General features: G+C 48.2%; 1 protein-coding gene across 1 annotated transcript; it reads right to left on the bottom strand.

The window, feature by feature from the left end:
* Positions 1–724: 724 nt before the first annotated feature.
* Positions 725–17,400, bottom strand: KDELR2 (KDEL endoplasmic reticulum protein retention receptor 2). The gene is made up of 5 exons (XM_077316193.1): positions 17,154–17,400; positions 10,954–11,054; positions 6,922–7,080; positions 2,812–3,064; positions 725–1,949 (listed from the first exon to the last, which is right to left on the bottom strand). The coding sequence occupies exons 1-5, from the start codon at positions 17,242–17,244 to the stop codon at positions 1,915–1,917; spliced, it is 639 nt and encodes a 212-aa protein (XP_077172308.1). The 5' UTR covers positions 17,245–17,400; the 3' UTR covers positions 725–1,914.
* Between the last annotated feature and the right edge of the window lie 5,469 nt (positions 17,401–22,869).

Genomic DNA, 22,869 nt, shown 5'->3' on the forward strand with positions numbered 1-22,869 from the left:
AAAAAGGGAAGGGAGAAGAGCATCTTGATCCTCCCCCTTCAAGCCTTTCCAGCATGCGAATTGGAAACCTGATGCAGCTAACAACTAACTAATAAAGGGATTTTATGTGTCCATCAAGCAACTGATTTCCTCTTTTGCTAACGTGACCCTGTGTGTTTTTAAAAGGTCAAGTTAAGGGTGGAGATGAAACAGCTTGCAAAGGCATTTCACAAGAAACCTTCCGGCCTCCCTTCACTTACCCAGACACATTCCAGGGGTGGCCCAACAGTGGCTCTCCAGATGCCCACGGACTACAATTCCCATGAGCCCCTGCTAGCACGTTAGCAGGGGCTCATGGGGATTGTAGTCCGTGGGCATCTGGAGAGCCACTGTAGGGCCACCTCCTGCATTATTGCATTCTAACGTCTCCTAACAGCCAGGACCGAATAGGAAGAGACCCAGTTTGTGCCAAAACATTTTAAGTCAGGGGTAGTCAAACTGCGGCCCTCCAGATGTCCATGAACTACAATTCCCATGAGCCCCCTGCCAGCATTCGCTGGCAGGGGGCTCCTGGGAATTGTAGTCCATGGACATCTGGAGGGCCGCAGTTTGACTACCCCTGTTTTAAGTCATTTGTGCTTTTTAGTCTCTTTCATTCGCCGGCCAGGCTAGCCATCCACCAGCGTGGATATTGCAACTTTTTACTGAAAACAGGCTACCACAGAGTCCCAGAACACCACCGGAATGCATACCACTTCGTAAAATGTTTTATTGAGGGACGGTAACACACGAGGAAGTTGTCATGCATCAGCTCAGTAAAAAAGGGAATCGAAGCCAAGGTGGCAAAGAATAGTACTTGGTGCTGTAGATTCGAGGAGGAAGGTTTGTAAAAAAAAAGTCACACTAACCTGTTCAAAACTGGCACATCCTAAAACTCATTTGAAGCTAAACATGGACACTGCTCACAAAGTTATTGGTTTAAAAAGCTGCAGATACTTGTTTTCTTTTTTAAAAACTGCCATCTACAGAGTGCTTCAAGTAGGACAAAAGGTCACACGGTTCGTCCTTAAGAGCTGTTAACAAATGATGCTGTTAAGAAAAAGGCTTTGAGCAACCACAAAATGTGGAACCGTTTCATCTCGAACAACAGAAAAACACACGCGACGGAAGGGTCTGCTGTGCGTCTTACAAATGCAAACCTTCCATATTCAAAAACCCTGCATTGGCACCAAATACTCCCAAGTGAATCTCTTTAAAGGTAACGGAGGTAGAGGGAGGTATGTGCTGGCAGACCCTATAGGAGGTCCGAAAACGGGAAACGAAGGGGGGGGGGGGAATCTCCGCTGATTTAAGAAAATTGAGGAAATGGCAACATCCCAACCGTGAGAATTTTGCTCCCATTTCTGGTCTGCCTTTCTCTCGACAACCCAAAACGTTCAGCTGTTGGAGGAAAAATAAATACAGTGGAATGGAATCGGAAATCAAAACTGTTACCATCTGTCGGTCAGCACACAGCGGTGTGCTCCAAAGCAAAGTCAGTAATATTCCCCCCCCCAAAAAAAAAAAAATCCTGGGAAAATAAAAAGCATTTGCACTTAATTCCTGGTCATAAACAACCCCACACACACAAAAAAAGAAAAGAAAATATCCCTCAATTTCGGAACTATTCCAATTGAACCTACACACTGAATTAATTCACACAGTATTAAGTTTCTTTCTGTAAAAAATCTTTATACATAGTAATAAAAAAAGAGAGGGCAAAGATGCAACAAACAGAAGTCGGCTGGCTGTTCTCCGGTCCTTCAGAGCTCGACGACAAACTTCCGTGAGAAACGGCTTCAGGACTTGCTGTCTCAAACATCTTCGCCTTTTGCTTGTGGTCAGGATTGTTCTAAGCATCCAGGACGACAGATGCTGGGGACTGGGTTTTGGCACTTACGCTGGCAAGCTGAGCTTCTTTCCTTTAAGTACTAAGAGGAGGGGAGAAAAGGCAAGCACCGTTAAAACACAGGGGCAGCCAGCGAGCACTGAGAGACCGAAGCAGGGAAGTGATGCAGATTCAAGTAGCAGACACGAGACCCAAGCATGGTCCACCTCTGTGTTAGAGACTTTTTAGGTCCCACTGAGTTTGAAGAAGAAGAAGAAGAAAGAAGAAAGAAGCGAGAAGAAGAAAAAGAAAAAGAAGAAGAAGGGGGAAGGGGAAGAAGGAGAAGAAGGGGGAAAAGATGAAGGGGAAAAGGGGAAGAAGAAGGGGAAGAAGAAGAAGAAGAAGAAGAAGAAGAAGAAGAAGAAGAAGAAGAAGAAGAAGAAGAAGAAGAAGAAGAAGAAGGGGAAGAAGAAGAAAAAGAAAAAGAAGAAGAAGAAGAAGGGGGAAGGGGAAGAAGGAGAAGAAGGGGAAAAAGAAGAAGGGGAAGAAGAAGAAGAAGAAGAAGAAGAAGAAGGGGAAGGGGAAGGGGAAGGGGAAGGGGAAGAAGAAGAAGAAGAAGGGGAAGAGGGGGGAAGAGGGGGGAAGAGGGAGGAGGAGGAGAAGGAGAAGAAGGAGGAGAAGAAGAAGAGAGTCCAGATATTTTTGTGTCCCTCATTGCAGCAGAAGCTATGGTGAATTACAGGATTCAGGTCTTGGTCACTTACATCTGGGCAACAGAGAGCCCCCCCAAGCATCGAAAACATCTGCCTCCCCAAAATTCTGAACAGCAAACTGAGCGTATGCTATCCTTACACTACAGTCCCTCAAACTGACAGAAAGAGGTGCAAAGAATCTAGGTCACCCAGCTTTCACTCTCCCGTTTATAAGACCAGGACGGCTGCACACCTGCCCCGTCCACGTCTTACCTTTTGTAACATACAAGTAGAAGAAGTCACAGTACAGGATCGTCTGGACCACGCCGGCCACCACGGCTATGAGATCGAAGAAGCCCTCGAAGTAGTAGCGCCAAATCCAGTTGATAAGGTACAAGGCACGGTACAGGCCCAGGAAGAAGAGGTAGTGGGTGGTGATGGTCTCTGCTTCCCCCGTTTTACTGATCATGAAGAGCTGAGGGAGGATCGCGACGGACTCCAGGTAGATGGAGAAGGTCCACAAGATCTGGAAGGAAAGGGGCAGGAGAGGTGCTGAAAGCCCACCATCGCCAGCCAGAACACTCGTCCATGCAGGCCGTTATTGAGTCAGACCAGCGCCAGGTCTCCGAGGCCTGCTACTCAAGTTCTTTTAACGGGTTCATTCTGCAGCTTTTGCTTATTTATTTATCTATAGGCCACCCCTCTCTAGCAATAGTCTCGGGGTGGCTTCCTACATGCAAGGAGAGAGGAACGGTCATGGGTCCCACAGGGCCCTGGTGTCCTATGGCAGAGAGAGTTCCACCAGGCTAAAGATGCCCTGACCTTCGCTGAGGCCGGTTTGATCTCTTTGGGGCCAGGGATCCGGAGTAGATGTTGGTCGTTGGACTTTAATGCCCTTGGGGGGGGGGGGATGGGGAGTAATGGAAGAGGTGGTCCCAGAGACACAAGGGTCCCAGACCATTAACGGCCTCCAAGGTAGGAACCTAAACCTTGAATCTGATTTGGTCACCAATCTGGAGCCAGCGCAACTGACCAAGTGCAGGTTGTCCACGGGCCTTTCATGGAGTCCCCAAAAGCAGGGAGGGAGGGAGGGAAGGAGGGAAGGAGGGAAGGAGGGAAGGAAGGAAGGAAGGAGGGAGGGAAGGAAGGAAGGAAGGAAGGAAGGAAGGAAGGAAGGAAGGAAGGAAGTTTTCATACCCTGCTTTTCTCTACCCGAAGGAGTCTCAAAGTGGCTTACAGTCGTCTTCCCTTCCCCTCCCCTCAACAGATACCCTGTGAGGTAAGTGGGGCTGAGAGAGCTCTTACAGAAATGCTCTGAGAACAGCTCTAACAGGACCCAAGGTCGCCCAGAAGGCTGTATGTGAAGGAGTGGGGAATCCAATTGGTTTGCTAGATTAAAACCCACCCCTCGACCAAGCTGCCAATAGCCTGTCCCCAACATACAACAGCCATCACACAAGGTGAGTGAACCAACCCAAATACACCACACTGAGGGTCACCCCCTCCATTTTTTAACAGAGGATTGTAGTTCTTCTCAAATTCTCCAGATGGCACCAAACTCTTCCAGTGCCCTTCGAAGAAGCAAAATGAAAAAGAAACAGCAGACTAGAGAGCCAGATAAAAAATTCTCACCACCCTCGTTTTGTGAACCGAACACACTGGCTTAGACTAACTGGGATCACGGTCGCTCCGGGACACCAATAAGCAGGGGCTCCTGGCAAGAGTCTGGGGTCCCGAGACTGGCCTGGGACAAAGGGTCCTTGGACCCACGGCCACTCCCAGCCCAAGGTCCTCAGTGGTCGAAGAGTTCCTGGTTATGCGGGACACACGATGCAAGCACAGAAGAACAGCTGAAAGATTATACTCCCAGCAGGACAGAACCCTTCCCTCCCTTTCTGAGACTGCCACTGAGCAGCGGACTTTTGTAAGAGTCTGAAAGCCAAGTCCTGCCTCCCGAAGTTCGACCTTGCACGCCAATAAAGGCCTCCTGAACTGAACCGGACAAAGTTCAACCTTGCCTATGCGGACGTCGTTGAAGTCCACTTCAGCTCCCTTGAAAACTGGGCGATTCTGTGCCAACTTGTTCTCCTGCTGTATTATTCGGGTTTTCTCATAAGTTTGCACTTTTCTTTAAATGTACACAAATTAGCAAACAACCCAACTTCTGAATTTCATTCGGTGAATCCATTGAACTTTCTTTCCATGCTTTATTATTATTATTATTATTATTATTATTATTATTATTATTATTATTATTTGCAAATTTTCACCCCCATTTGGGCACACAAGCTTCGGTAGACAGGAGCTGCCTTGAGTCTCTGCCATTCAGGGAAAACAGCTTTTATGCCTGATGGTCCAACTGGATGATCTACACATCTGCTCTCAGCTGTTTTTAGTTTATATATTGTATTTAATTGCTTGGCTGATTGAGAAGCCATCCCTCTCTGCAGAGCTGGCTTGGGTTGGAGTAAAAGGTAAAGGTATCCCATGTGCAAGCACCGAATCATGTCTGACCCTTGGGGTGACGCCCTCCAGCGTTTTCATGGCAGACTCAATACGGGGTGGTTTGCCAGTGCCTTCCCCAGTCATTACCGTTTACCCCCCAGCAAGCTGGGTCCTCATTTTACTGACCTCGGAAGGAGGGAAGGCTGAGTCGACCTTGAGCCGGCTGCTGGGATCGAACTCCCAGCCTCAAGGGCAGAGTTTCAGACTGCATGTCTGCTGCCTTACCACGCTGCGCCACAAGAGGCGGAGTACAACATATTAAATTCTCAACCTCTTGGGCCTTGTTCTTGCATCTGTATCTCTGTGAGAGACTTCGAATTCTAAATAAGCAAACTCTTTGAATTAAAGTTTCTTTGTGAGAAAGGCAAGCATCTACGCAGAAGGCATAGTCAGAACTGCCCCACAAAGCATAGGATATAGGGGCTCAAGGGGGCTCCCCTGGCCCTGGGAACCCGCACCAAGCACAGTTCAAAAGAAGTCATACTATGGAGATAACAGTCCAGACATCAAGGGACAGGAAGACGTGGGAATTAAAGGAACCAAATGGGGTGGGAAATAGAGGGCCATAAGGGAGAGGAGGTGAGGACTATTTGGGGAGGCTGGTATGCATAAAACTCAACAGCGGGAAATCAACCTTGGGGTATCAGACAAAAGCATCTGGGTTACCTCAGGGCATACGAGTCAGGTTAGATGGACACACTAAATCACAGCAGAGAAATACACAGGGGTTTCTGACAACCATCTAGCCACTCCTGTGGCTGCATAATTCTGTTTTATAAATCAACCCTCTTTTCTCTTTTCCTGCCCTACAGCCTGCTAGTCCCTGACAAACAAACAGAGACTATTAAAAGGCTTCCCTTGAATAATGCGATCCAGTAAACAATCCAGTAAACAAACAAGCCAGCCTGCTGGGAGTGGCCGTATACAAATCCTATTAATAAACAAATCCTTGCTAAAATTCAGTTAATTGTGAGTGGTTTATCAGAATGTCACATGACATTGTGTTTTGGCAAGTCCTACTTCAGAACTCTTTACTACTTCCCAATTTTTCTGTTTTAAAGAAACTAGAAAAAAAGTCTGTCAACCTGCTAACACAGAGCAACATCTATCTCCAGCCAGTAACCAAGAACAAATCATAGAATCACAGAGTTGCTCCCCAGGAGCAACTGTCTTTTAATTTCTTTGCTGCAGTCCCCATCTGCAGTGATCTTGGAGCCCAGGAAAATAAAATCTGTCACTACCTCCACTTCTTCCCCATCAGCCTATAGGAGCCTTTCTCAACTTTTTTACCATTGAGAATCCCCTGAAACAATCTTCAGGTTCCAGGAAACCCTAGAAGTGGCACAACAGTACAGAATATGGTTGGGAAGCATAGCCCACGGGGACCCCTTCCCTTCCCACCCCCTCCTGGCCCATCATTGGCCGTTTTGGGAGCGATGGGAGAGTTGGCATGACCATAAATGGTCGGCATGACCATAAATAAAAGTTTTAGCAATTTTTAAATAACTACCACCCATTTGGGAAACCCTTTCAGGACCCTCAGGAAACCCTGGACTAAAGCATCCATGATCAGTATCTGAGCGACAGGGATGTGAGTGTCCTGCATAGTGCAGGGGGTTGAACTAGATGACCCAGGAGGTCCCTTCCAGCTCTATGATTCTATGACTGTATTCAGGTTAAGATATCAGCAGCATTAAGCTTGCTTGTTTGCTCCTCCTTCCCCTAGCTTCCTTTCAGCCCACCTCTCAGAGGATTTCAGGGGATCCTTAGCCAAGGGACTCAGTGCTGAATGAACCTTAATTCTCATTGCAACACGCAAACGTCCTGTCCCTTTTGCATCCTGTCGGAACCCAAAGCAACCTGAGAAAAGGCACTCACCTCGAGAGGAGAGAAGTCATGGTTGACGAGGAACGACAGCCCGCCGACGGGCACCACAAGAAACTCCACCCTGAAAGTGTCGTGATTCCCGTCGTAGGTGGCCTTGAATTTCATGTAGATCAGGTAGACTGTGGCGTACGAACAAGCGATGTAGATGAGCTTTAAAAGGAAAGGAGAACGCCAACGTTATCCGGGTTTTAGCAGAGACCCCCATCGTTTGAACAAAAGCATTTCACGTGCACCGTAAGAGACAGAGACGACCTTGGTGGATTGTCCGAAGGAGCGCTCCTCCCACCTCGCTTCAGGAGCATTCATCCACATGTTAAAGTGGGAAGGAGATAGAAAGCCGTCGGCCTTTCCCCCTCAGAATATAAATCAGCCGGCACTAGGAAGAGCCGATGGATATTAGAATACAGAGAGATCGGAATGACCTACTGATTGATGTGAGCTCATTTGGGTTTTTAAAGGAAAACATGGCCTATCGATCCAAGAATACGGCTGTTTGAAATTCAATAAATGCGTCGCCCCCTCGGTCTTGCACCCCACTGATTTCTGCCCACTCACCCCACCAGGAACCACTAAAGGCGGTTGTGTAGTTGACTATGTACATCAGGGGAAGCCAAACTGTGGCTCTCCAGAGGTCCATGGACTACAATTCCCAGATAAGAAGAGCATTTCTAGTTGCTTGCTTAAACATCTTTCCCTCAAATATCACCCGAGGTAGATTTCTGAAGATCCCTCCTCAGGAGACTGTTTACATCAGGGGTAGTCAAAACTGTGGCCCTCCAGATGTCCATGGACTACAATTCCCAGAAGCCCCTGCCAGCGAATGCTGGCAGGGGCTTCTGGGAATTGTAGTCCATGGACATCTGGAGGGCCGCAGTTTGACTACCCCTGGTTTACATGGATGTCGTCTCCCTGACACGTTGTACCACCTACTTCTGGTGTGTCCTAGGTTCGAAGTATTTCGCCACCCGTTAGCTAATTATCTGAAGAAATTGAAATTCAGCTGTGTTGATTAGAAAAATAGGATTAAAAATGATACTAAATGGGAGGGACTCAGCAATTATTATAAAAGTAGCAAAGTTTTTACTGGCAATTTTAAATGAAAAATTTTTACGGTAGATATTACATCTGGAACTAATTGTAATTTTTATTTTATGCTTTGCAATTTTGTGCCAATAAAGGTACTCTGAATCTGACTACAATTCCCATTAGCCCCTGCCAAACATGTCCATGGACGGCAGGGGCTCATGGGACTTGTAGTTCATAGACCTCTGGAAAGCCACAGTTTGGCCATCCAGACTGTGGCTCTCCAGCTGTCCATGGACTACAATTCCCATGAGCCCCTGCCAAGCATGTCCATGCTGGCAGGGGCTCATGGGAATTGTAGTCCACAGACATCTGGAGCGCCACAATCGCTCCACCCCGGGAGTAGAGTATGATGTAAATCAGCTTTAGGTCCCCTTTGCGGGAAATGGCAGCATATATAAATGAATAATACATAAAGAACGTTCTACAAAAGTAATTATGTGCAGACCACACACTACAATGAGCATAAAAGCTGAAGGTCCAAAACTGCCGGTTTCCCCTGTCTTATAGGGTGGGGAGGAGAAAGAGGTACTTTTCAGGGAAATGGGTTTTAGTGTTTTCCTGAAGAAAAAAACAAAAAACACTGCACAAAAATTTAATTGACAAGATGAGAAGACCAGAGGATACACAACAGGGGTAGTCAAACTGCGGCCCTCCAGATGTCCATGGACTACAATTCCCAGGAGCCCCTGCCAGCATTTGCTGGCAGGGGCTCCTGGGAATTGTAGTCCATGGACATCTGGAGGGCCGCAGTTTGACTACCCCTGATATAGAAGGTCGAACGACTCGCTGAAGGTCACAGAAGCCCATCCGTGACACAGCTAGGATCCAGAACACCAACTAACCCATTGCAAGCTAATTTGGGCAGGAGGAGGGGGGAAATCATCACCACTTATGAACATATTCCCAGGAGAGAAAACACTTAATAGGAGCACGAAGCAGAATCTAATTCCAATATTCCGTGAAACAATCCCCCCTCCCGCCCCAAAGAAAAGAAAAGAGGGCAGTGCAGATTACTGTCTTCGGTTTGGTAGTGAAATCAACCAAGCAGGCAGCATCCCTCGACGGCACAAAACGGTGCCAGCAACTATATGGACAGGAAACTGGAATGAAACACAAAGAACTGGCAGAACCACAACACTATAAATCTCCAAGGGAGCGATTCTGCATTTCGCGTCTGACTGACGCTTCGGCTCTTCGATGCTTCTTGCCCAGTCCTCTTCCTACCATTACAGCTGTGCACAAAAAAAAAATGTTTTCAAGCCGCAGAGCAGCAGCACAGAAAGTCAGGAGAGGCCTCCGCTCACTTCACTTACGAGAGATTCAAAGGAGTAGCCGCGTTGGTCTGAAGTAGCACAATAAAATCGGAGTCCAGTGGCACCTTTAAGGCCGACAAAATGCTTGCACTCGAAAGCTCGCGCCTGGAATAAATCTTTGTCGGTCTTAAAACTGCTCCCGGACTCTGATTTTATTCACTTACGAGAGTTCCTTTCACAGTCTTGTGCTCTCCTGACTTTGCATGCGTTTGGGGAGAAAAGAGAATATGAAACCCAGGAGATGATCCTCCAACAAGCTTCATCAAGCTCCTGAAACAGGCCTGAGGATAACAACTTCTCCTTGGCAGCTGCAGAGTGCTCCATGGCACTGGGAAATACCATCTTATACCACCTTCCCAGACATCACTACTTGCCTATTTCTTTAACTTCCCCTTTTCCTCTGCTCCCCTCTTTCTACCTTTCCAGCTCTCTTACGCTGGTATCTACACTTGTTTGCACAAGCACGCAAGGCACAAACACACCAGTGGAGGTCAGCTTTCTCCCAATCTGCTCCTGAATTTTGGGTGAGAAAAGAGGACACTGCAGAACTCGTGCCTCATGTCAATACCAGCTGTATTCCAAAAAGTTCGCTCTGCTGAGACCTAAAACCATATAGGCAGTAGTTATGTAAAGTAAAAAAGGGAAGGGGGAAAAAAAAAGAAGAGTTGGTTCTTATATGCCGCTTTTCTCTCCCCGAAAGAGTCTCAAAGCGGTTTACATTTGCCTTCCCTTCCTCTCCCCACGACAGACACCCTGTGAGGGAGGGGAGGCTGAGAGAGCCCTGAGATTCCTGAAGAAGAAGGGTTGGTTCTTATATGCTACTTTTCTCTACCCAAAGGAGTCTCAAAGCTGCTTATAATCGCCTTCCCTTTCCTCTCTCCACAACAGACACCTTGTGAGGGAGGGGAGGCTGAGAGAGCCCTGAGATTACTGAAGAAGAAGGGTTGGTTCTTATATGCCGCTTTTCTCTCCCCGAAAGAGTCAAAGCAGCTTAGAATCCCCTTCCTCTTTCCTCTCCCAAATAAACCAGATCCCTATAACTTTTCGACCTGCACGCTGCTACATGGATTCATCTTTACCTTGCAAGATATACAAGAGAACTTATTACAGTTCCACACATTTTGGAATACAGCTGGTGTTGACGGGAGGCACCAATTCTGCAGTGCCCTTGTATAAAAAGAAGAGTGCCCTGTGACTCTCCAGATGTCCCTGGAGCCCCGGTCAGCAGGGGCTTGTGGGAATTGTAGTCCATGGACATCTGGAGAGCCACAGTTTGGCCACTCCTGACATGAGGCTCAAGATACAAGGGCAACTTATTGTCCTGCCTGACAGCCTGTCCCTTTCCTGCAGGTGCCACAGTGTCTCCGCATAGTGCAGGGGTAGTCAAACTGCGGCCCTCCAGATGTCCATGGACTACCATTCCCATGAGCCCCTGCCAGCAAATGCTGGCAGGGGCTCATGGGAATGGTAGTCCATGGACATCTGGAGGGCCGCAGTTTGACCACCCCTGGCATAGTGTCACAACTTGAATTTTAATGGGAGCCAGGGGGTGGGCTACCAGATTTTATTTGCATTCACCGAGCTGCATGCACTCCCAGCATTCAGTAGCCTAAGCACACCGTACCTTCATAGACGTGTTATAAAATGAAATGAAGGAAGTGAAGAGATCCAGGTACCGAGTAGTGAAGACCAGTGCAAAGAGGAGTTGGCTTTTCCCAGATATACCTGAGGAAAGAAAATAAGTATGAGAAAAGGGTCTTCACAAAGCTCAAAGGGTGCCTAAAACAGCGAGTTATCCAGATTCCCCAGGTGCCATGAATGGGATCCATGTCAAAAAAGGGAATAAACCTGAAGAACGCTGTGAATTTAAACACACCCAATGTGATTACATCTGCTATTGGTTCCTTTGGTTATTAATTTTTGATTAAATGTGATCCAGCAGGGCTGTTCTGCTGCTCTTATCTGTTCCACTTAATATTTCTGGCGAGGGCTTGGAGGAGGAGCTGATCTCATGGCTTTAGTGCCACTCAGCGCTTAACGCCCTCTCAGGGCAGCTGTCCCGCCCCTGTGTGCCTCCTCCTCCAACCGGCTTGCCTGTCTGTCCAGCGGCCGGCCAATCACCTTCCGTCCCCCACCCCTGACCACCCCCTCCTCCTTCCACTTCCCTCTGAGGCTAGGAGGCTGCAGATCCCTGCTGCTTAAGAGCTGCCCCTGCTGGTGAGTTCCCTGCCCAGGGGCCTGCAGCCTTTCCAGGTCCTGGGGGGAGGGGGAAGCCGTCCGCAAAGTTCTTCCACCCCACCCTCCTAATTTAGCGCCCGTCGTATTCCTGAATGCAATGGCTTGGCTCCTAGTTTAGAGATAAGTACTAGAAAGCACCACGGAGAACAGAACAGCACGACAAATAGTGCAAGGAAAGGTAGAAATAGATTAACAAAATAAACATAGCCAGTTTGGCAACTAATAAGCAGTGGACATGACAGAATAGCTGGAGCTACACAGACTCATGGGAGTTCAGGAGAAAAGAGGGTCCAGTAGCATCTTAAAGACAAAATTTATGGTAGGGTAGGAGCTTTTGTGAATCACTGCTCAACTCTCAGGTGGACAGACTAACACAGCTGCTCATCTGTATTTGTGGAATCTCAAGCTTTCAGGAAGATTGCACCACGTGGGTACGGTCACGGTAGATGGACAGCAAGTTGTCAATTTCCAGCATCCACCAGGGGGTTGGACTAGATGCCCCTGGAGATCCCTTCCAACTCTATGACCTCATGGCAGGCCAGACACCAGCGATGATCACAAGAACCTCCAGGGCCACCTGAGCAGAGGGCATGGAAGGCTGCAACTCTACCGAGGACAGCATTGTTCACGATGATATACGTATTGCATCGAGGTCTCCCACAGACCTGATTATTAGCTCTGTCCCATTTCAAGCTATTCGTTACAAGGGATGAAAGGAGAACACCACAGCACTCAATCACAAGAATCTAACTCAGGGGTAGTCAAACTGCGGCCCTCCAGATGTCCGTGGACTACAATTCCCATGAGCCCCTGCCAGCCTTCGCTGGCAGGGGCTCCTGGGAATTGTAGTCCACGGACATCTGGAGGGCCGCAGTTTGACTACCCCTGACATGTTCTTTACACAGCCCCAGAATCTTCACAGGCGTGGTGGACAAATTGCTGTTTCTACGGGAGTGCGCAGAGCGTAAAGCTCTCCCCATCAGGTGAGTGACCTTGAGGCTGGCGCCTTTTAGAGACCTCTGACCCAGAAAGCTTTGGGGCAAACTGATTGATGAGCCAACGGGTGCTGACCTTTTGCCGATGCCTTTCACCAATAAAGCTAACCCTAGTGTCACGGGCATCTGCCGTAGACCACAATAAGCTGGGGGGGGGGAGGGAGGGGCTTGCAGCAGAAATCCCACTCTCCTTCCTCAAAAGTCACACTGAGTTCAGCTGGGCTTACTCCCAGGTAAATGCACACAGGATTGGGCTGCCGGGATGTTTGTCTATTAAATCAACAGCTTTCCCCGACAAACAGCAATCCTCTCATACTCTGCATGCGAGGATATTTGCCCATTTTTCAAGCTCTTTTTACTTACTTACAATACCTGGAGTTTGAAACCTTGATTCCTTTAAAATACCAGCTGGTCAGTCAGCTGTGTGTGAGGCCCCTTGCCACAAGACGGCAGGTCCTTCTCTTCCTCGTGCGTACTGTTCGTAAGGTACTAAAGCTTGGCCACACGATTACAGATTAAAAAAAAAATTATCGCAGTGCCGGGTTAATCTAGGGTTCAGGCATAAAGGAAGCCAGCTCAAAATCAGATTGTTCACGCAAGAGAACAGAGGGGCCTGCCCTCTGCAAAGTACCTGCCATGCAGTTAGAAGATGCTTTCGGACTCTTTTGCAGCAAGGATGGCGCTTGCAAGAAGGTGGAGACAAGAAGACATACCAAAAATAACAGGCTGGATGGAAAAGTTGGGAGAATTGACCATAATGGCAAAGCTTACTAATCTAGTTAATGGAAGACCAGCGGAAGAATTTGAAGAACACTGGGGGTATTTCTTACAATATTTAGCCAGATAGGTATGTATGTATTAACTAAATAGGTATTAATATTTAGCCAGATAGGTATTAATAGATATGTTAGTAGGGGGAACTGACTTGTTATGGAACTATAACATTTTGTTCTTTCTTTCTTCTGTTATTCTCTCTTTTAAATAAAATAAAATAAAGGCTGGAGTTATTGTAATTGCACGTTTGGTGTCGTGGTTAGGAGTGGCAACCTCTAATCTGGAGAACTGAATTTGATTCCCCACTCCTCCTTCACATGCAGCCAGATAGGTGACCTTGGGCCAGTCTCAGTTCTCTCAGAGCTCTCTCAGCCCTACCTACCTCACTGGTTGTTGGTGTAGTGGGGGAAGGCAAGGCAGACAATTGTAAACTGCTTTGAGACTCCAACAGGCAGTGAAAAGCGGGAGACCAAAAAACAGCTCTTCGAGTTTTGGCAATGCCCCCAAAGCCTTTTTTCCAGAGTTGAGCGTGTCACAGTTACACATGTCTTCGTAACATCCAAATGCTCTTTATGATAGCTGCCCTTGACCATAATTCGGAAGCAACAACTGGTATAGGCTCGAGACCTTGTTGGGACGCACGGCCGTGACCCTTTTATCCAGGACCCCAATACATTGCACTGGTTTTGACCTGTCAACCCTGGACAGCTTGAGTCACGAGAATTGCCTCCAACTTGATGGCCCAGTTCAAGAAAGGAGACCCAACTGTGGCATCTCTTTTTTAGAAAATCAGCCTCAAGACAACTTGGATGGCCAGGTTCTGAGACAGGGCCTTTTCTGCTGCTGTGGGAGAGTTGAGAGTGAATGCAGGATGTCGGACCAACCTCTTCCTGAAACCCTTTGACTTACAAGGGAGGGAAAGCTCCCTGCCACTTGTGAGTGCATCAGAAAAGCGGTATATAAATATTTCACATCAACGTGCGGTGGCCGATACTACAATGCTTCCCCAATTTGTCATTTGAACAATTTTATGTTGTAAATTGTGCCGGGATCATAATAATGCCCTCGAAACAAAAACCAGGCTCAAAATCACTTGCTGGCTTTAAGCAAATGTATTAAATTGGAACACGCAAGCTGCAGAACAGTATGTTTTGCTTGCTTCGTGTAATTCGGACCCTTGCAACCTTGCTGGCATAAAAGACTTCCTCAAACGTCACTAGCTGAGCCACGAGAAATGTTCTTTGCAACGGAGAAACCGGCACCGAAGATGCAGCAGGAATAGAACTGCCATCTCTCTCCCAGGCAGCTCCGTTCGCCACACCTTCTGAGAGCTGCCACGTCAGACTAGACCAGGAATCCCAATGGAGAGCCTATTCTCTCCAGCCTGGATTCAGTCATTTGCTCCCAATTTTGATCTGCACTTGGCAGCGGAAGCAAGCAAGTTCTGCCAAGTGCTCAAAACTCCTGCCGGGTCACCGCTGAACCCTTCCAAAGGAAGCGAAATGCAATGCCTGCAAACCGTCAGGGCCAAATCGAAAAACCCAACAAAAGCCCCAGCAACCAAAGAGCAAGATTTTCGGAGCTTGCAAGAATCGCCTTTCTGCATGCAAAGCTGATCTCCATGCAGCTTTTCTGTTAGGTAAAGAAGCAAACCATATTTGAGAAAGGGGCAGTAAAACAGCAGCGTCGGGTATTTGAGAATTGGGTTTTATGTCTTGCCCACAGCAATTATTTTACCCCATCCTGCCCTCAATCTCGAAGAAAAGCCGGTAGAAAATAACTCCCATTTGCTCTCCTGTAAGTTAATTCGTATCACCTTCATCATCATAAGGAATAAATGTAGAAATGCTTCTTGCAGTTCTATTAGAGCAGACACAGAACTCTGCCTGTGTGGCATGAGGAAACCCATCCCCCTGCATCTCCACGTTGCTGGGTCCTTTTTTGCAAAGGAGGACAAACTTTTTTGACCTCATTACCGAGGAGCCAGACCGCCTAGATTATGACCTTTCCCCAAGCCTCCAAATGGTCTCAGCTGGAATTTCACCGGCACTCTACGATCTCTGTATCTGTGCCACTAAATTACTAAAAATACGTATTTCTCCACCCTGTGGAATCCTCTTCTCTTACAGAACTGCGGGGAAAGAATGACCGAGGTTGCAATAATTTGTTTTTAATTAACATTATCAGGCCGTGCTTCAAAATGAACTTGGGAAGTGCCTCTCACATGCAAACCTACTCTTGCTTTGGAGAAACCTGAGCAGTCTGATTTTCTTCAAATCAGTTCCCAGTCTCCGGAAAGGACAGTCCCTCCTCCGTATAGACCTAAGGGAGTCATGCAAATCCCTCACACATTAGAGTCAACCTTCTGGCAATTCCACTTCTTTTTTTTTTTTTTTAGAGGCCCTTTAAGGTCGACCCCTGAGAACAAAAGCATGATCACACCTCTTTTTAAGCAGAGGAAACATCTAGGGCAGCTGGAGAACTGCCCCCCTCAAACCCAGCCTACAACCGTGTCCCTCATGTGTCAAAAATGACACCGCTCCTTGCAAGAAAACAGGGAGCAGACTGAGAAATGCCTCTGCAACATCCAGCCCCAAACAGAGGGCCCTGCAAAGCTGCAAAGGAAAAACCACAAGAGGATAGATTCAAATGGGTCGCCGTGTTGGGCTGAAGCAGCACAATAAAACCAGAGTCCAGTTGCACCTTGAAGACCGACAAAGATTTATTCAGGGCGTGAGCTTTCGAGGGCAAGCACAAAAGCGTCTGAGGAAGATTGCTTGCCCTCGAAAGCTCACACCCTGAATAAATCTTTGTTGATCTTAAAGGTGCTCCTGGACTCAGGTTTTCAAGAGCTGGAGCCATCCTGGAGAGCCTCTCCAAACCAGACCTCTCCTATAGAGCTCCACCTCAATAGCAATACCAACTTTGCAGGAACGCCATGTAAACCTGACCCCCTATTTTCTCCCAGCAGCCCCCCTCCCCAAATTCAGAAGCCACCACCGCCGTTTGAGAATATACAGGTAATAAGTCAGAACTAGACAGACCTCCCCCTCCTGCAGAACTTAGAACCAAAGGCTCCACAACCCCCCCCCCCACCCCAAATCTCAAGATGATTCAAAACAGTGCAAAACACCCCAAAAAAGCACCAGCTCCAAGTCCCCTGCCACGGAGAAGACCCCTCCCAACAACCCCGGCCGCTTCAAACTAAACTGCACATGCATCCTTTAGGCCAGGGGAAGTCAACCTGTGGTCCTCCAGATGCCCATGGACTACAATTCCCATGAGCCCCTGCCAGCTAATGCTGGCAGGGGCTCCTGGGAATTGTAGTCCATGGGCATCTGGAGGACCACAGGTTGACTCCCCCTGCTTTAGCCACCCGGGGCCAGCCCAGAAAAGACCCTTCCAGAGCCTGAGCCCCCGGGGAGGGCGGTATATAAATCAAATAAATAACATAAAAACAATAAAAAAGCCCCCCCCCACCCTTAAAAACATCCAAAAGGCAGCACCACCCCATGCACTGACCTGCAACAAAAACTGCAGACGGGGAACCCGCTGCACACCGCCCTGCGCGGCTCTCTGGGTAGGGCGGCGCACTATTCACCATTATTAATCATCATCATTATTAATAATAATAATACATAAAATAATAAAATAAATACATTAAAAAATCACATTCCTCCCCCCCTTGCAAAAAAAAGAAAAGAGAACCCAACCCTAAAATGCAAGAGATTGCAAAGGGGACGTTGCCCAGTGCCCCCAGGAGCAGCACCCTGACCCCCACCCTGACCCCCACCCCGACCCCCACCCACCCACCCACCGGCGCACGAGCGGGTCTTCCAGATCTTGAGGAGGAGGATGATGATGGCCGCCAAGTGGGAGAGGTCCCCGGTGAGGCGGAAGACGTTCATGGCGGCGGAGCGAGGGAGCGAAGATGGCGAGAGCGCAGCGGGCACCGAGCGACGTGGCCCGGGGACGTGGCCAGAGACAGCCAGCGCCGCGCGGGGCACGCCGGGAAAAGGAGGGCGCGCGAGCGGGGGGGACGGGCGAGCGCGCGCGGACACGCCCCTCTCTCGCGCGGAGAGCGGAGGGGGGGGAAACACGGCGGCCGTGCGCACGCGCGCTCACCGCCGGCCGCCTTTGACTTTGGCTTCCCTCCGCCCCACCTCGAGGGTGTCGGGCGCCGCGCGTGCGCGGAGCGAGCCTCGCCCAACCGTCCTCCTTTAGTTGAACCTCGGGATGATTTTTTTATTTTATTTTAAAAAAAAAATTATTTTTTTTGTAAAGAACGCGCCCGATGTTGTTCCCTTTGTTTCTCTTCCTAAATTTTCACTTTTTATTTTAATCTTCGTATCGGTTTTAATGCCTTGGGTTTTGTGCGCGTGCAGCTTTGTTTATTTATTTATTTATATTTATATGCCGCCTTCCTGTCCCGATATAGAAGCATAGAGTTGGAAGGGGCCGCACAGGCCATCTAGTCCTGGGGTACTCAACCCTGTGGTCCTCCAGATGTTCATGGACTACAATTCCCGTGAGCCCCTGCCAGCAAACGCTGGGAATTGTAGTCCATGAACATCTGAAGGACCACAGGTTGACTACCCAACCCCCTGTTCAACGCAGGATCAGCCCAAAGCATCCTAAAGCAGGGGTAGTCAAACTGCGGCTCTCCAGATGTCCATGGACTACAATTCCCAGAAGCCCCTGCCAGCAAATGCTGGCAGGGGGCTTTTGGGAATTGTAGTCCATGGACATCTGGAGGGCCGCAGTTTGACTACCCCTGCTTTAGGCTGATCCTGCACTGAGCAGAAGGTTGGACTAGATGGCCTGCATGGCCCCTTCCGCCTTTAGGCTCCCATGTGTGAAAAGGTGTATATAATTCTATAAATGTTTGGGTAGACTAAAGTAGCACACATTTTTGTTCCCTATGCGTGCATCTGGAAACCATTGCAGGCAATGACTTTCTGATACGTAGGCCACAATATACTCTCATACCCACATGATATTCTTTTGTGTATCAAAGAGAAACCTCCAGGTCAAAAATAACCACATGACGACCCATTATGGGAGAAGCAGGCAAAGGAAGGACAGCCATCTCTGACATTCTTGAAACAAGCTGCTACCCATCTCGGGCGCTGAATCTTGGTCGTCCGTCCTGCTGCCATGCTCCTTCCTCTGATGCAAGTAGCTCTTCTGCTGACAGAAGAGTCTTCTGCTTTATGACTCCTTGTGCCAGAGAAAAATTCCCCATGGACCTGAGTGATCCAATACCAAAGCTTTGGTGCTAACAGAGGAAGTGGTGTGGAAAACATTTTGCATTGCCTGAAACATGAGAGTGACATCGCTACATGGAGAACAGAGCTTTTCCAGAAAGGTTAGGAGGGAACCTTCCCCAGGTGTATCTCTGATGGTAGCACGGCTGCATGGCTGTTATGCACCAAGGAATACCATTAGCGCAGGGGTAGTCAAACTGCGGCCCTCCAGATGTCCATGGACTACAATTCCCAGGAGCCCCTGCCAGCGAATGCTGGCAGGGGGCTCCTGGGAATTGTAGTCCATGGACATCTGGAGGGCCGCAGTTTGACTACCCCTGCACTAGGGTCTCCCTGTCTAACCAATCTCTCTCCAGATGCTCTCTCCACTTTGGATTAATAAACTGCTTGGTCACAGCATGCCTTGGCTGTGCTTGCAAATTTGGTAGCTATTTCCTTTCAAACTGTTTTTTTTGGGGGGGAAGGGGGGGTACTGCTCATCCCTATGTCCGGTGTGGAGAAAGCGTGCATCCTTGGCTAGCCCATACCTGGTGTAATAATAAATTCTGTGCACAAGTACTCATGTGTGAGGAAGGGTTGCCAGCTGCAGGTTGGGGCTGGGGGTGCAACACCTGGAGATTTGGGGGAGGGGGTGGAGCCTAAAGAGGGCAGGGTTGGAGGAGAGGAAGGACTTCAATGGGGTTTTCTCCAGCTGAGTCCATACCTGTCAACCGGAGATCCGTTGTAACCCCGGGAGATCACCTAGAGGGTGGCAACTCTAGTGTGCAAGGTGGCTTTGGCCTCAGGCTACAGTGGCAAAACTTAGGGAAGGACTGTAGCTCAGTAGTGGAGCATCTGTTAGGTATGCAGCAGTCTCTGGTTCAATTTCCGACATCTCCACTTAAAAGGACCAGATGTAAGACCCTGGAATGGTGGTGCCAGCCTGAGTAGATCAGCGGTGGCCAAATGGTGGCTCTCCAGATGTCCATGGACTACAATTCCCATGAGCCCCTACTGGAATTGTAGTCCATGGACATCTGGAGAGCCACTGTTTTGGCCACCCCTGGATTAGATATCTTGACCCTGATGGACCAAAAGGGCTGATTCAGTATAAGGCAGTGTCCTGTATCTGTGTGCATGCTCAGTTCTGTAAGCATGAGCAGATTTCCCATAGCCTGTGGTTGATTCGTCCTAGAAATCCATTGCATTACTTTTGGTACCCCCTAAATACCTGCTTGACTTCAATTAAGGTTATTTGTCACCGTTTTATTTCACTTTTCTTCCCAATGCTTGGGATTGCATACTGGTTTGCCTCTTCCAAATTTCCCTCGCACCAAGCCTCTGGCATTGATACAACAGTGACTAGTCACAAGGCTGAGTAAGCATGTGAATCTGCTAGACAGCACCACACCATTCCCTCTCTGGTCTAGAAGAAATACACTACTATCCAGCCAGGATGCCCACATTGCAGGGTTGCCAACTTCCAGGGGAGGCCCTGGAGATCTCTTGCTATTGCAGTTGATCTCCAAATTACCCCAATCAGAGAAAATGAGTCTATGGTACTATATTCCAGGGGTAATCAACCTGTGGTCCTCCAGATGTCCATGGACTACAATCCCCATAAGCCCCTGCCAGCATTTGCTGGCAGGGGCTCATGGTAATTGTAGTCCACGAACATCTGGAGGACCACAGGTTGACTACCCCTGCTGTATTTGGCCGGGATTTCTCCCTTCCTCCTAATCTCCAGGTATTTCCAAACCCAGAGCTGGCCACCCTACCATAGCCCTTATAATTTTCTGCCCCTTGATGACCCCAAATAGAGGCAAGAGCTCTCAAGAATTATCTTTCCTCCTGGAATCAAAAGACTAAGGCCAGCATCCAAAGAAGCCCATCCTGTTATCTTCAAGACAAGAGAATAGCAGATTTATGACCTGCTGTACAGAAGACTTGCAGACTCTGCAGAAAACTGAATTTTGTTCCTTTAACAGGAGAAAAAAAGGGAAGTAATAAACAACATCCCCCCCAAAAAAATCTCATTTTGCAGTACAAAGACATGGAAAGGGAGAATGGAGGGCAACAGGGCCTTTTATTTTAAAAATACACTAAAAAAGAATTAAGATGCTTTCTAGAATGCACACGGGCTCCTCCCTAATTACCAAATTGCATCTGAAACCATCATTTCATAGCCAGGATAATTCACTTTGGTTTCCACAAGAATGAGCTCTCGAAATTACGATGCTAAGCTGGATTTGCGCAGTGCTTCCTAATGCAAAACTCTTCTCTCTCATCCCAAACAGAGGGCAGGAAAGAGAGCATTTGTATTTTAAATCTCTTGTCATGAGTTAATTGATCTACTGACCTAACGGCAGTGCGGGACACCCTGTTTCGAAAAGGCATTTGCTCCCTGGAGAATACAGTGTGACCTGCTTGCTTGAATTCCAAGTATTAGCCATGGATCCAATGGAAAACGCCAGGTGCAACCTAACTCTAAAGGTAAAGGTATCCCCTGTGCAAGCACCGGGTCATGTCTGACCCTTGGGGTGACGCCCTCCAGCGTTTTCATGGCAGACTCAATACGGGGTCGTTTGCCAGGGCCTTCCCCAGTCATGACCGTTTACCCCCCAGCAAGCTGGGGACTCATTTTACCAACCTCGGAAGGAGGGAAGGCTGAGTCAACCTTAACCTAACTCTAGTGCAGCCCAAATTGAACTTGGTTGAAATTTTTAAAAATGTCAACTTAGCAACTGTAAAACGTACACCTATGACAGGACACCTTTAGAACTCATAGCCAGGCTCCTGAAAAAGAAAGATGGCAAATTAGGAAGGGCCTTCTCTCAAGTAAGTTTCTGTAGGACTGCAGCCATGGGCCTGATCAACATTGGACATTGTAGTGCAGGTACAAAGCTGCCTTCTACTGAGCCAGGCAATTGGTTTATCAAGGTCAGTCTTGGCTGCTCTGACTGGCAGCAGCTCTCTAGGAGTCTCAAGGCAGACATTTTTCATTTCACCTACTGGATATAGCGCTTCAAGGTCACCCAGCTGGTTGCACGTGGGGGAGCGGGGAATCAAACCAATCAAATCAGCCATCCCAGTCTGGCACAAGCAGGTAGCGCAGCGGTAGTCAAACTGCCGGCCCTCCAGATGTGCATGGACTACAATTCCCATGAGCCCCTGCCAGCATTCGCTGGCAGGGGCTCATGGGAATTGTAGTCCATGCACATCTGGAGGGCCGGCAGTTTGACAACCCCTTTAGGGAAAGCCAAAAGAGAGACACGCAGAACAGAAGAGGTTCTGATAGCAGCTCTGTTTCTTTCCTTGGCTTTAGTGCTCTTATTAAGGCAACGGCACAAATGTAGTCGCATATTAACATGCAGTTAATATTAACATGCATCGCATATTAACATGCAGTTTTTACATTGGTGCTACAGCACTTTCAGGTTTCACCACGAAGGATGTTTACCTAGAAATAAGCCCCATTGATTACAGCTGGATGTGAATAACTGTGCATAGGATAGGGTAAGAAAATTTGTCAGTCACACCACATAGAATCATGGAGTTTGAAGGGACCTCCTGGGTCATCTAGTCCAACCCCCTGCACTATGCAGGGCACTCACATCCCAATCGCTCATCCACTGTCACCTGCCCCCCCCTTTGCCTGAAACAAAAGACCCTGTCTCTGACAGCTTACAGATCTATATGCTCCGAACACCCTTCGACAGCATAAGGAAGCCTTTCCCAGATTTTTTACCACTGAAAACCTCCTGACACATTCCTCAGGCTTCGAGAAATCCCAGTAGTGGCATGATTTTGCACATTATGGTTGGAAAGCAGAGCTGTGGACACGCCCACCTAGGGCCCCTCCCCTCCCCACCCCATCCTGGCCCAGCATTGGCTGTTTTGGGAGGGTTGGGTGAGTCCACATGACCATACATGGTCATATCGCCCAATACATGTTTAACAAATTTTTAAAAATATATTAAAAGTTAATTAACCCCCAACCATTTGGGAAACCTTTCCACGGCCCCCAAGAAACCCCAGAGTTTCATGAAACCCATGATCCCATGTTGAATGGAGCAATTTTTAAGTTTCCTTTCCCTTGATTCAACCACCTAAAGACCAGGCATCCTTAAGATCAGAGGCAGTCAAACTGCGGCCCTCCAGATATCCATGGACTACAATTTGCTGGCAGGGGCTCATGGGAATTGTAGTCCATGGACATCTGGAGGGCCGCAGTTTGACTAGGCCTGCTTAAGATAAACTCAGTCTGTCAGATGTATAGAAATAACA

This window comes from Paroedura picta, chromosome 17, assembly GCF_049243985.1.
Source record: "Paroedura picta isolate Pp20150507F chromosome 17, Ppicta_v3.0, whole genome shotgun sequence".
Classification (NCBI taxonomy): Eukaryota; Metazoa; Chordata; class Lepidosauria; order Squamata; family Gekkonidae; genus Paroedura; species Paroedura picta.

What these genes read in the sequence shown, in the direction of transcription:
- KDELR2 (XM_077316193.1), bottom strand. Translation starts at nt 17,244, where the DNA reads ATGAACGTCTTCCGCCTCACCGGGGACCTCTCCCACTTGGCGGCCATC. An exon ending in TTTATAACACGTCTATGAAG is followed by an intron (nt 7,081 to 10,953) that starts GTACGGTGTGCT and finishes TTCCTTTTAAAG; the next exon opens with CTCATCTACATCGCTTGTTC. An exon ending in ATGACTTCTCTCCTCTCGAG is followed by an intron (nt 3,065 to 6,921) that starts GTGAGTGCCTTT and finishes CTTTCCTTCCAG; the next exon opens with ATCTTGTGGACCTTCTCCAT.